This window comes from Aristolochia californica, unplaced genomic scaffold (genome assembly GCF_029961685.1).
Source record: "Aristolochia californica isolate CCGP_79_NKW_82.1479 unplaced genomic scaffold, dmAriCali1.0.hap1 SCAF_9, whole genome shotgun sequence".
NCBI lineage: Eukaryota > Viridiplantae > Streptophyta > Magnoliopsida > Piperales > Aristolochiaceae > Aristolochia > Aristolochia californica.
The window spans coordinates 38,938,926-38,952,004 of record NW_027182290.1 but is presented as its reverse complement, the minus strand read 5'-3'; the positions used below and the strand labels follow the sequence as shown (position 1 = coordinate 38,952,004).

The following is a 13,079-nucleotide window of genomic DNA, read 5'->3' as shown; positions in this document are numbered from 1 at the left end:
GAAATCCTACGGAACACTAAATGAGCCCCATTGTCATCCCGGTCTTTTTACTTTTCACCCAGATTAATCCAGTCCAGTTATCCCGCTCGTATCAATTGATTTGGACGGCCAATCAGTTGCCGCTGTAAAAAGCCATGGATGCTTGACCATCAGAATTACCCAGTATCTCTTCATCCAGAAGTTTTGTTTTTAACGATCTTATTGCCGGTAACGGAAAAGTGAGCTTCTTAGTAGGCTATTTGTTCTCTTCTTCAAAGAAACGAAAGAAATTGACCAATTTCAGCAGTTTCTATTTCAAGGTACAAAATGGCGTCCCAAAGATTTCAAAACACCAAGTTTCTTCTGAACCCATCTCAAGCCAATGATGAGAATCGCACGCCGAGCTTCGGTGAAGATTACATGAGTTTAACAATGGCGGCACACCACGTTATCCCTGGAGAGAGGAAACGCGCTGGGAGCAGGAAGAGCAAGGCAGACAGGGAAAGAGGCACATCGCAAGCTTCCAATTGCGTCGCTATTATTATGGAAGAGCCTGCGGCGACGGATAGCATCATCCGTAATGGTAAGGAATAGTTTATAAATGGGAGGGAAGTAGTGGGCTTTCGAGTTGCACTAAAATCCACATCATTTGGCTGTACATCCAGCTATCACTCCGCGCCTTCTCGGACAACCCTCGGTCCAATTTTTAGACCTTTTTCAAATCTGTCACACGTGACTCCCTGGCTCTAGCACGTGACATAGAGTTTGTGCCTCGTGGGCATGACCATTGAGGCCATGGGAGTCGAAATAGGTTTTGGTCGGTTTGCCCAAAAGAGGGATCCGATACTGTAGAGATCCAGATTCAGCTTTTCACTGCTGGGATAAAAAGATCCAGTCGGTTAATAGTCAATTGCTAGATCAAATGATTTACTAGATAATGAAATTTACAAATGGTTTATTTTTTTACAGGATAAATTATATCAACAATATTAATGTCGCACTGACCTCACAAACTCTCTCTCCACAACGAATATAACTGATGCTTATCGAACGGATGCTTATCTGCGATAAGGGAATGTAGCCTTCCTGGCAGCTGCTGGAGCCAATCTCAGGAGATATTCAAGCACTTCACAAGAACCAGGGTTATCCTCTCTGTGACGATTAGGAGAACGAAAATGCAGCAAAAGCTACCAACTTTCATGCAAAGTGGTGACAAACCGAATACGTTTCTGGGAGGAAAAGGTACCGGAAATGGGAGTCGAAAGGGAGGATACCACAGCTGCGGGAAGAAAGAAAACTTTGCCTCCTCTGTGATAAGCATTGTTCCACGAAGGCAGCCTGTTTCGGTGGAAGAAACCGAGATATCCATACTGCCAAATGTGCATCATCCACAAAGCCCCTCGCAAAGCAGTGCAACAGCTTTGGCACAAGAAGCTTCCCTTTGCTGCTTACGCCAACTGATGCTTGAACAAAATCACGCTGCGCTTCTTGAAGCTCCTCCCTGACATTTGCAGGAGTGTAGATCCTAACCTGCAAAACCAACATATGAGTAATATATAACACACGGCTAATCTAATACAAAAAACTATTTGGTGTGAAACATGCAAAACGATTATCTCAGTTGTTGATCGGACGGCTGAGATAACCGTTGATCATGGTCAGAAGACTGAGAGAGCGTTTTGCACCAAATGGTTTTTCGTATTAGATCAACCCTCATGTACAACAAACGGCCAAATAAATGCTAGAATGCAAGGAAGCGAATAATCAATACTACAAAGGAAATAGAACAACAATGAAGAGCTACAAGAAGCAATATGACAAGAAAAAGTTTCTGAAATTATTGTCATACTATTTAATAACATATAGGAATATGTGACATTATTCTCTGAACATCTGGGCCTTAAGTTTCCTTTTATCTCAAGAAGCCAATTTAGGTCAAAACAGTGGTAGTTAGCAGACACTATGTAGACATAACCAACAATTACCGCAGGTGAGGAGTACATCCCACAGCTTAGTGCAAATGTAACAAGTGGCTCAAAGGTATCAATTGCAAACTTTCTCTGATCTTCCGTCGTCTTCAGCTTTTGCAGAGCCAGAAGAAGAGCCTACATGGAAGCAAACTTGAAGGATTAGCTCAACTCAGAATTAAATATTGAACCCTAGTAAATCAGTTTCCATGTTTCAAATTCATGTTCTCCTTTAAGCGATCAAGTTGTGTCATATTTTGACTTGGCAAAATTAGAAAGTATATCCAATAATGGATCTAGGAATTCTAACTTCTGACATTCAATTCGATACTGGAATGTAAATCACGCTATGAAGTGAATGAGGCCACAACTGCAGTGAACTAAACAGAGCCCATAATCCAAACATGGAAATGCTTTAGTCTTCTATCCTTTTTTTCTTTTTCTTTTTTTCTAACAGATACTTTGCTTAGGTTCTCTAACATGCACTAGGGTAAGGCACTTAAGCCCTTTGAAGCATCAAAAGAGAGGAAAAAAAACAAACAATCATGCAACTAGGAGCACGACATCATCCTTTTTGCATGACTTCCATATAAGCTAGATAGTTGATCCTTCAGTCCAGATATTGATTTTGATGTTATGTTGATTCTAAACTTTCGAAAACAGATCCATAGTCATTACTTTCTTCTACAAGTTACAACATAAAACATTACCAACAATAAAAAGGAAACCTATGTTAGAAGTTGGGCCCAAGCCCATAAGACAAAAGAAGGCCCACACATCCAAGAGATGTGGAAGATGGGCTCAAGGCCCATAGACTAAGGAGAAGGCCCCAGGCCCATACAATGATGGCATGATGAGTCCCACACAATAAGAAATCGTACAACCACAAAAAAAAGGCCTACACCTAAACTATCCACTTACAGAACCAAAATTATTATGGAAGCAGGTCTCACAAAAGAGTTTTTTTATCTTGAGTTTATTAGTTGGGAAAGGGTTTCCTAAGTCATTTTGGGATGGGCCTTGGACCCAACTTAACACTTTTAATGTCATACTTAGGTGAGGGTTCAAGTTTCACAAGGGGGGAAAGGGTGTAATGTACGTGTATACCCAATATTCCAAAAAAAACTACAAACATGGGTTTAACCATTTGGAGCCTTGCTAATAGACTACTTCCAATTATTTTACAATCACAAAGCATGCATTGTAAGAAAAAAAAGCACACCTATGTTAGAAGACCATTCCTCCCTCACCCATAGTAACTGAATCATTGAAAAAAAAAAATTATTCAAGATTACATTAAATAAAAAAAAATTTAAGGACCAGAACTACAATTATCTTTCTCACAAGGCCAAAAATAGATACTCTAAAAATGTGAAAACTTAGAGAGAGAGAAGAGGAAGAGAAAGAGAGATGAAGAAGAGAAAAAATCACACAATGCTGAATGAGCTGCATTGGGGGTTGTGCACGACCCCCAATGCTATTTATTAGGTTTTAAATCATAAATTACAGAAATGATAAAAATGCCCCTCTTACATAGAAAACACTTATTTCCATACAACTCCCATTCTACTCTGCCTATGAATATAAAAATTTGTACATAGACTAAATCAAACATGCTGAACAAGATGGTAACATAATATAAATTATCAAATCATTTAAAATTACCAAAATACCCCTGAGCTGATTTCTCACAGATCCCAATAAAGATTGATACATAATTGTGATCGGAATCAAACATACATATGATCAGTCAAAGTAGACTGTGCACCATCAGATCTCTTACTTTGGATTTTTGGAAATTGTTAGAAGAATGAGGTCTTACATCAGATATTAGAGATTGTTAGAAAAATGAAACAACTGTCATGTATCACAAGGTAAAACACATCGTTTTTTGCATTATCTAATGTAAAGCTTCTAAAAACAATCACTCGTCAAACAGAAAAAAGTTTGATATGTAAGTCACTTACAGTTTGAGGTCTATGAAGTGGGGGCTTCATCTTTAAAATTACATACTCTATGGTAGCAGCATTGAAGGAGTGGCCGCCAACTGTGTATGCAGCCTGAAGAGACATGTTGCACATAACTCAAAAATCAAATTAAGGTAACAAGGTTGCTCCAGTGATAACACATTATCATAAACCAGACTGAAAGCAAACCAACAAGCTGAAATACCTTTTGCATCAAAGAGAAAAGTTTTAGATCACCCCTAGGTACTCCATAGGCCAAGTAAGCCTGGCATAAAATACACGTATCAGATCACAACAATCATACATGATTACTCTACTTATTGTCCAATCATATTCTTCCTTGACTGAGAAACAAAACAAGAAAAAGGCCACCTTTCACAACAATTCTTTACAAAAGCATAAATAAAGAACATACATGCATGATTAGTGCATTATATAAGTTGATCCAGAAAGCCAGCTTTTCATAACTCCTCAAGTGGATTGGGTTCACTTTAGCCAATTGCTCCACCAACAATCTGCCACTCCAAATAAAATGGTGTATCAAACATCAATATTAGAGGCAATATTTCATTCAAAGGAAACCTGAAAGAACCGTGCAATTTCTGAACTCCCTATTTGAAAATGACTCTTTTTTTCATAACAGTGACAAAAAAATTAATATTAATAAGAGGCCTCCTTAAGGAGTAAAGAGTATGGAAAAGACTCTTTTACTATTCAGCTTTGAAGAAGATCACCCTAACAAAGGACCAGGCAAAATATAAAGTGTTGGATTCATGAAGCCAACGGCGGAAACATTGGAATAAGTCTCTGGCTAGATGAATGATAACTGGACGCACAGGCCCCTGATTAAAGAAAGAGGAATACTGAAGAATGACGATCGCAAGAAGGACAGATTTTTTAACAATAATTGAAAATTACCCTTGGTTTCTCTTAGTTGCGTGCTATAAAAAGAATAAAAGAACCTAAGATAGACTATTAAAGTAACAAGGCTCCAATATGGATATTTCTAGTCATTTGTTGTCATAGATATTACTTCAATTAGTAGAAACCATCAGTAAAGCAGCATCCTATGACCATGAACATGAGGCCCCAATCATGAATTTTCTAATTATAGTAAAACAAACTCTGCAACACTCTTCAAGAAAGCAGTATCCAAGTTGGCTCTTTGCATATGACCACCACTAGAATAGGATTTCCATTAAAAAGAAACAAGCCAAAAGATTGCATACAAACAAGTGATTTAAATATTAATATTGCTTTTACAGAATACACACACACACAAACATAAGAGCACACACACACAAAAAAAAAAAAAAAAACTACAAATATATTAATGCATAAACATACACAAAATGAAGCAGTGGGGGTTTTTTTTCTGTAGATTATCTACTACCTATTACTGTAGTTAATTGAGATGCCATATTTAGTAATTTACATTCTTTCATCAGCTATAAAATCAGTTCAGATGATGCTGCTGGAAACATAATTATGTACAAAACACAAAGTCAGGAAATCTTCATAGCCATAACAAGATATGTCAGTTCAATATAGACACATATGTAACATAAGTCACTACCTGAATCTCCGAAGTGCCCCAGCAGCAAATTCAAGCTGCTTCTTTCCCACTGACATCCAAGAAACTTCAACTGCTGAGCCATAACTTCCTATGTCTTCCCAACTTAGTTTTCCATGCACTCTATAGGGATCAAAGAAAAACTCTGACGCCAATACCTCATTTTTACAATTTAAATCAACATGGGGACTCTGTACACATGAGTCAGCCGTAGAGGGTTCAGACAGTGACCACGTTGATGAAGTGGAAAGAAGGCCATGAGGAGACACTGGGGACAGCTGGTGCTCAGGAGCACATGATTTGGATGAAGCAGTCGAAGAGTCAGACAGAGAAATAAATATGTTTTTCATACACCGAACCATCTCTTCTGATAACTTATTAGGTTGATTACAGAGCCCTTTTATTGCAATACTTTTATTAGCTTTACCCAGCTCTTCAGAGTGAACTAATTGACATGATACTTTTTTGTCAAGTGAAACCGAAACTCCATCCAAAGTGTTCTGCCAAAAATAAATAAAGAAAGTTACCGCCTGCAAACAATAAAAAAAATCAAGATATTATCAAGAAAAACTTTAGATAGCTAGGCTGCCATATTGAGGACAGGAAGATAGGACATAACAATAATTGTAATGACATTATCCTCAGTCAAAGTCCAAAGTGAAAGTCAGAAGACTCTTCAAAACCTCAAATTTTATTTGGACAGACAAGTAGTTACGTTATTGAAACTCCAAACATCAATGGAAATTTGAGAAAATTTTGAAGACAAAAACAATAGAACAAATTTCATAAGCTGCATGACATTATTTCCACTAGTTACTAGTTGAAATTAAGACAAATCCAGTTGATTTCCACTGCTTTCTCAATATGCTTTGCCACATCTTTAAATGCTTGAACAACTTAAAACATTTGGTGCATACATATACATGGTCTCTGAATGAAATTGTAGTACATGTTTGCACCTGCCCCTCTGCAGGTTACCCAGGATAGCTTTTACTGGAACCTCCCAAATATTGGAAAATTTTGTTACGTTCCAACAAGTATTTGCCCTTTTTTTGAGAAATGGAGAATAGCGTTATTACTAAAGAATAATATGATACGTTACAATCTTAAAGCTGAAAGCATAATGTTAAAATATAACATAGGGCCAAAGCCCAAAGCTTAAAGTTGGAGATAATCTCCAGTCACTAATAGAGGGCGAGAGACTCCCTCTTTCCCCAATTGATCAGTGCATGAGAAGTATTTTCACATTAAAATGAATGATATATCCAATAGACTTTCATCAACATTTTCATATGGTTAATATTATAAATCCAATTATATGTTTGCACCTGCCAGCAGGCGATTCCTGATGCTTTTAGTGGAACCTCTTAAGTGTTCTGAAAATGTTGAAAAATCTAGCTCAAACTTCTGAAATGCTAAACTTGACCATAACATGTGAAACCAGCTGGCTCATATGCTTTGTCAAGTCTGTATTTGAAAGTCGATAAGGTCTAGCACAAATCAACAGTATCTAAGATGAAACCACCAGAAGAAACCACAAAGAATAGACTTATAGAGTTAAAGCTGTGAAGTAAGACAATGAAATCAGGTTTCCATGAAAGGCCTTGGTGAAAGCTACAGGCTACCAAAGCAATCAGTATGTTTTTCATCAAGTCTAGAAGTGACGAGCATTGGTTGTAAAGTATATGAACCTCAAAAGGACTTGTATCCGATGCTATGCTACTGATTTGGCATGGAGAATCTGCTTGTTCCTCATGTAACACTTCATCAGACAACTGAAGCAGTTTAGTCACAGAATGCTTCATTCCCCTGAATGAAGATGATAGCTGGAGAATGCAAAATAGACTATGCTTATTAGCTAAGATTTTATACCAGAAAATAACAAACAAAAAACAAAAAAATAAAAGGTCACCCAACAGTCTTACTCAGATAAATCCTACATAAAATTTAGAATTTTGTCAACCATCCGAATGTCCTATTAGTGTCTCAACATTCAGCACAATCTTATATATGCCTGAGTTTCAGACTAATGCATAAAACCCTTCTAATATCATGAGTAACTACATACTCCTATCATTAAATCATTTCAATTAGGTCTAACTTAAGGTGAGTAGACAAAAATAACTCTAACAATTATATTATGACACATCCACCATGCAGACTGGTGAGTTACTGACTAGGGACCAACCTAGCATATGCTCACAAGAGGTGAAGTAAGGCATATAAAAGGCCACATTGATCAACTCACATTGAATACCTATAAAATTTCATAAATTTGAATACATATAAATCATTGTATTCACATGGCACCATGGGGTAAAATTTCTGTAATTTAATGGCAGCCTATTCAAAGTAATATTGTTGATATTAAAAGGGAAAGGAAATATTAATTTGAAATACAGGGTCTCTCACAGGTATTTATGCTACATTTTAGGGGTTTGTAACTAATCAAACAAATTAAAAAATTAAGGAGAACCACCCACTACACTATCCTCTAAAAATGGAGCTCTTTTATGTGGCAACATTAGCCTTGTGCAAACAAATTCTAAATAATACCGGCTTATATTTCAAGGAAGCTCACATACTGGTGTTTTCACATGGACAGAAGACGGGAGAGATGACAACTCAGATGGTAATTGTTTCAGTCGGTACTCTGCAAGTTTGTGTTCATTTCTTTCTTGTGCAAGTTGATAATGTAAGGAGACCATCTGTTCTTCAAGCTTTGCAACAGTTTCCTCCAAGGTCACTATACTGGACAAGAGTTGTTGGGCCTGTAAAGATAAATGGAGCAGATGAGATTTCTGACACAAGTCAAAATAACGGAATCTAGCCACAGTATCAGATGGCCCACACCTATTGGACTACAAGACAACCATGCATGTAGATGACAAACCTACTGCTATTCAAGCTGATGCAACTTGGTGAAATAGACAACTATCACATCCCTATAACTAGAATAAGTGAATAAGTTTCTCTGACAGGTTCCCAGCACATTGCAAGAATTAAGCAGCCAAACAAACAGTTGTGATGGCCAAAAATGTTTAACCAATAATCTTTAAAAACTGACCCAATCATTAAACTGTGTTGAACCACCTAGTCAATCCATACTATTTTGAAAGTTTCATGGAGGAGGAAAAATCTTCTTAATGACATTTTATTTTAAAATGAGGTTTGGAAAACCCAATTTGATGGTTTTCGCAGATTTTAAATAATCTAGGTTTTTATTTATAAACTCAACCAGACCTCCACACCTAGATTATCTTTAGTCCAGGTATTGAAGACTGTTTTCAAGTACACAAGAATGATGCAGACAACTATTTGTCAGGATATTTTCGGTATCCAGATTTGTAACAAAATAAAAATACTTGGGAAGACTCTCTTACATTGACTGGAAGACATGCTATACCAGATAATGATCCAGCAGCATTCCCCACAGCATTTTCAAGCGCCACATGCAACTCCATCTCTTCATGTAATTGTTGCTGTAATCTGCGAACCTACAGCCAAAAAACATAGTCCAGTACAATTTAATCGATGACTATTTCAGTTAGAAGAAGCAAATAATGTAGACAGTAACAAATATGCACATGTTATTATGTTATTTTTGTTGCTATGCTTTTTGAAAAGGAGATTAAAATAAACTAGAAACAATCAAGACTTATATTTAAGGTAAGAAAGATATTTCTCCTTGAAGCCAGAAAAGTTCTTTTCCATTTAATGATTTCATATTTAAGTGACTTCAGAAAATCTAAAAGCAGCAAAGATGTAGCTATGGTCAAGACAGACAATACTTACATCCTGCTCAAGCTGCAATCTGTAAGGACCAATGCCACAGTTTCCATTACATCGCCTAAGGCTTGTAACTTCTCCACTGGAATTTATCACCTGTAGAGCAGAAAGTACAAATTTTGGGGGAATTCAATCAGAAATTTTTACCTCGTATACTGAAAGAAAAAAGGATGTATGTTTCAACTTTCCAGCACAGGTAAGAGTTCCGATCAAATACTTTGTATTAGACAGTGAAACTAGATAAAAAGAGAGAAATCCAATCAAATGAGAAAAACCACAAACCCATCAGAGAGAATTTAAATTCATTGAAGTAATAAACCGTTTGATTAGATGGTTTAATAGTGAGATTCAGAAATGACCATAAACAACCAAGTAATACCAACCTCAGAGTTTACAATGCTAACACTTCCAATATCATCTTCAAATTCTGATTGTTTGTCGGCATTACAGAGTCTATTTGCAATATAAAAGTCTTCCTGGAGAGAAACACCTCTGTAGGATAAAGGAGAAACAAGAAAGAATCAATGAACAAGTACACTTTAAAATTACCAGTGAGAAAAAAACAAATAAGCAATATGCATTTGCTTCCACAAGTAGTATAAACTCAAATAAAGCACAAACACCACAAGTGGTACGGTAATCCATCAGCAAGAACAACCTACTTACAGTTTCATGGTGAATTGACCAGGTGGTGGGCAACAATTCATTTAATCAGAAAGAACATCAGCAAAAGACACCAATTAACTTCCGAAGGAACTGTCCACTGAATTCTGCAGAAACAGTAAAAGAATTCACAAACATAAGCCTCACGACCAGGAAAGCAAAAATATTAACTGAAGGAATCTGATGTTTCAAAAGAAATGAAAAAAAATAAAAACCACGTTCATGCAGGAGTTGCTGCCTGCCTCATTAAAATCCCGAGCTACTATACTACTAGCTTTGCAACAAAAAACCTAATAATCAAACAACTTAAACAGATAAATAGATCAGAAAACAGCGAATAAGCCTTATAACTGCTCCGAGGGCCGTTAGTTAGTGAAAACAATTTTTATAAGCAGTAGGTATCAACAGAAAGTATGTGAACCTTACGGTATTTCCTTCTTTCTGGTCCACTGCGAATGTAGAATCTCACTCAATCCCAGGGGCCGTATACTGTAAAGCATGAGCGGACCGACATGCCTCGGTGGTGTTACGTGATAAAGTCTCGCGAACGACAATGAAATGATGTACTCTGATACTATTACGTCTGTGAACCAAGAAGAAACAAAGTCACGTACAGCAAAATGTCCTTTTCGCTTCGAAATCAAAATCAAAATGATGCTGAAAGATGAGAGAAAAGGTTTGTCTACTTGCCAACAACTTGTAACTAACTCATCTCATACTAAAAACAAAAAGCAGCAAATCTCAACTTAGAAAAACAGGTCAATGGTAATCCTAATTCGCAGCCTGCTAAAGCACCAGAGCTGGCTTTCGGCTCTTAAATTTCATCCGCCGTGCTTTGCTATTCGAAAGACCAAAGCACATCTGGATGAATTCGGAAAAGAAAATGCAACAATCTGTTACACGTCATGCTTAGACAAACTTGGCACACGGACAAGCAAAAGTTTTTTTTTAAAAAAAAAGGTGGTCTCCCAGATTCAAAGAGCAGGTTTTCGACTTTTGACACATATCATCCACAATTAATCATATTATAAAAGCAAAAGCACCAAAAGTCAATCGGTTTTGCCACAATGATGCCACAATGATGAGTTTAAAGAGCAAAGTCCACATTAAGGAAAACTCAAGAAGTTAATAGGAGTAAACCGAAAGAGCGAAAAGTGAGATTGCGATCATATACATGTTTTGGCTTGCATTTGACCTTGGCTTGAACAGTTGAGGCCGCAAACAGCTACCCAAAAAATAAAAGGATGTCTTGGTTTCCAATTTCGTTTATTGTTCGCAAAAAAGATTCGATTGGAAAATAACTCAATAAGACGTTAGAAAAGGAAACAACTAAGTACTGGCGCTGCAAAAGAAGTAGAGAATTAAGATTCTGATCGAATACTGGAAACGACACAGCCAAGACAGAATGGAAGACTGAGGACGAAGAAATTTCGAACAGGTAACTTAAAAAAGCTCGACTTTCAAGTCAAGATCGAAAGAGTTTTAACTTCAGAGTCAGATAATTTTAAGAATGTTAAACGCAAAAGTTCAAAATTGGCAAACGACAGTTACTGAATCTTAAGAGCTTCAAACTTTGAATTTCGAACAGAAAGAAAATAAAAGACAGGAAAAAAGAGCTCAACTGCTATCGACAGAGAATTCGGAATGCAAGGCACGAAAGGTATCAGAAATAAAGCCTCTTTAAGCGGACAGAGAGAACTTCCAGCGGCTACTTTTGTGACAGACCATTCGAAACCAAAAGACAGAAAAAGAGAAAGGAAAAAAGCCAGTTATTAATCCTTACTGAAAGACTTCAGGCGGCTGATACAACTTTTGATCGGATCATGCACTACTTCAACTCCACTTCAGCCGAATCTAAACAGCATAATTTCAAACAATTAAAAAACAGAATGACGAAGACGACTCGTTTATATAGCCAGCGGGACCGAAAATCCCGCAAAATTTTGAAATCGCTTATTCAAATTGCCAAAACAAAATCACGGTGCATGCAGGATGCAGCAGACACACTGACTCACAGCCTTGACGTAAAACAAAAAGCAAAGTACAAAATACCGAGCTCCTCGTTCGAGAATTTTTTTTTAAAAATGAAAAACTAAGGAAGAAGAAAACAAAAGAATCTGACAGTAGCTCCCACAACCAAAGCGGCATACCACCTTTAACTAATCCCTCGCTCCGTCCTTTTCCTCCCTGACGTCTAGTTCCCTCGCGATGCGCTTCCACCTCTCAGGCATTCAAAAACCTCCATTTCTCTGATCCACAAAGCTCGTGAGAGAAAGAACCACAGCAAAATCCAGTATAACAAACATTTATCCCTCCCTGCGAGTACGGACAATCACACGAGGCCAAGAGATCGGAAGAACGAAGAACGAAAAACCAAAAAGAGAACCTGCCTAGCGTCGCTCTCTCACTCTGCTGTCGCGGAAGATCGAGCCTTCGCAGTTTATTCACATGTGATTGAACCAACTTGCCGGAGCATCGGACACGGCGCAGCGCTGCAAGAAAAGAGGGTGACGTGTTGAGGCCCGTTGGACCCAAGGGGCCATAAATGAAAGACGCTGTTGACCTGGAGACCGGAGAAGAAAGCAGGCAATCGGATGGAACTGAAACTGTCAATTTTCACAACTTTTAAAAACGGACAGCGCCGAAAATGAAGTATCTTCATCTCCACCATTAAATAGCTAGCGACCAAGGGCAATCAATTCGAGAAGAACTTTTGAAGATCACTAAGAGGGAGAAAAAGAAACGAGCGTGGAATGATTGGGGGAGCATGTGGAAGCAGATGGACTTCAATGCCACGGTATGGGTAATCGTTAGTTTAGATGGATTTAATTTTCACGGAAAGTGGTTGCGGAGTATGATTAGGTGTGGTAGGTAATTATTTAAGAAAGTTGCATTTTAATTTTTTTCTAAAAGTTTAAAAGATTAATTTAAAGTTTGCCGAAGAAAAATATATTTACTATTTCAAAGGACTCATGAAATAAGGTTAGGTCAAATATTTTCTGGATTTGAAAGTTTATTAAGTGCATATTTCAATATTTTCTACGTTTTAATTGAAATATGCCAATCTCAACCTTAACCCAACCTAATTTACTTGAATATTTTTTAAAAATTATAATAAATATATTGAAATAAAAAGAGAGA

The 13,079-nt window shown here is 37.3% G+C and overlaps 1 protein-coding gene across 4 annotated transcripts; it reads right to left on the bottom strand.

Annotated features, from left to right (window-relative positions):
• Positions 1-297: 297 nt before the first annotated feature.
• Positions 298-12,398, bottom strand: LOC137942037 (uncharacterized). 4 transcript variants are annotated; one of them, XR_011110469.1, is made up of 15 exons: positions 12,092-12,362; positions 10,360-10,521; positions 9,942-10,045; positions 9,659-9,767; positions 9,282-9,371; positions 8,870-8,983; positions 8,072-8,257; positions 7,178-7,312; positions 5,490-5,986; positions 4,329-4,428; positions 4,119-4,178; positions 3,914-4,006; positions 1,965-2,084; positions 985-1,509; positions 298-852 (listed from the first exon to the last, which is right to left on the bottom strand). XR_011110469.1 is itself a non-coding variant. In XM_068787707.1 (15 exons), exons 4-15 carry the CDS (start codon positions 9,980-9,982, stop codon positions 1,177-1,179), a joined length of 1,878 nt encoding a protein of 625 aa, XP_068643808.1. In that variant the 5' UTR covers positions 9,983-10,045; positions 10,360-10,521; positions 12,092-12,254; positions 12,325-12,398; the 3' UTR covers positions 887-1,176. The 4 variants fall into 4 exon arrangements, 3 of the variants coding, with proteins under 3 accessions (XP_068643808.1, XP_068643806.1, XP_068643807.1); XM_068787707.1 differs by lacking the exon at positions 298-852 and having other exon boundaries at positions 887-1,509; positions 12,092-12,254; positions 12,325-12,398; XM_068787705.1 differs by lacking the exon at positions 298-852 and having other exon boundaries at positions 887-1,509.
• Between the last annotated feature and the right edge of the window lie 681 nt (positions 12,399-13,079).

Bases quoted from the DNA above. Each gene is read 5' to 3' on its own strand.
- LOC137942037 (XM_068787707.1), bottom strand. From the start codon at position 9,982: ATGAATTGTTGCCCACCACCTGGTCAATTCACCATGAAACT. The intron at 9,768-9,941 runs GTAAGTAGGTTG...TTTATCCTACAG, and splicing joins GGTCAATTCACCATGAAACT to AGGTGTTTCTCTCCAGGAAG. The intron at 7,313-8,071 runs GTATGTGAGCTT...TGCATTCTCCAG, and splicing joins CTGTCCATGTGAAAACACCA to CTATCATCTTCATTCAGGGG.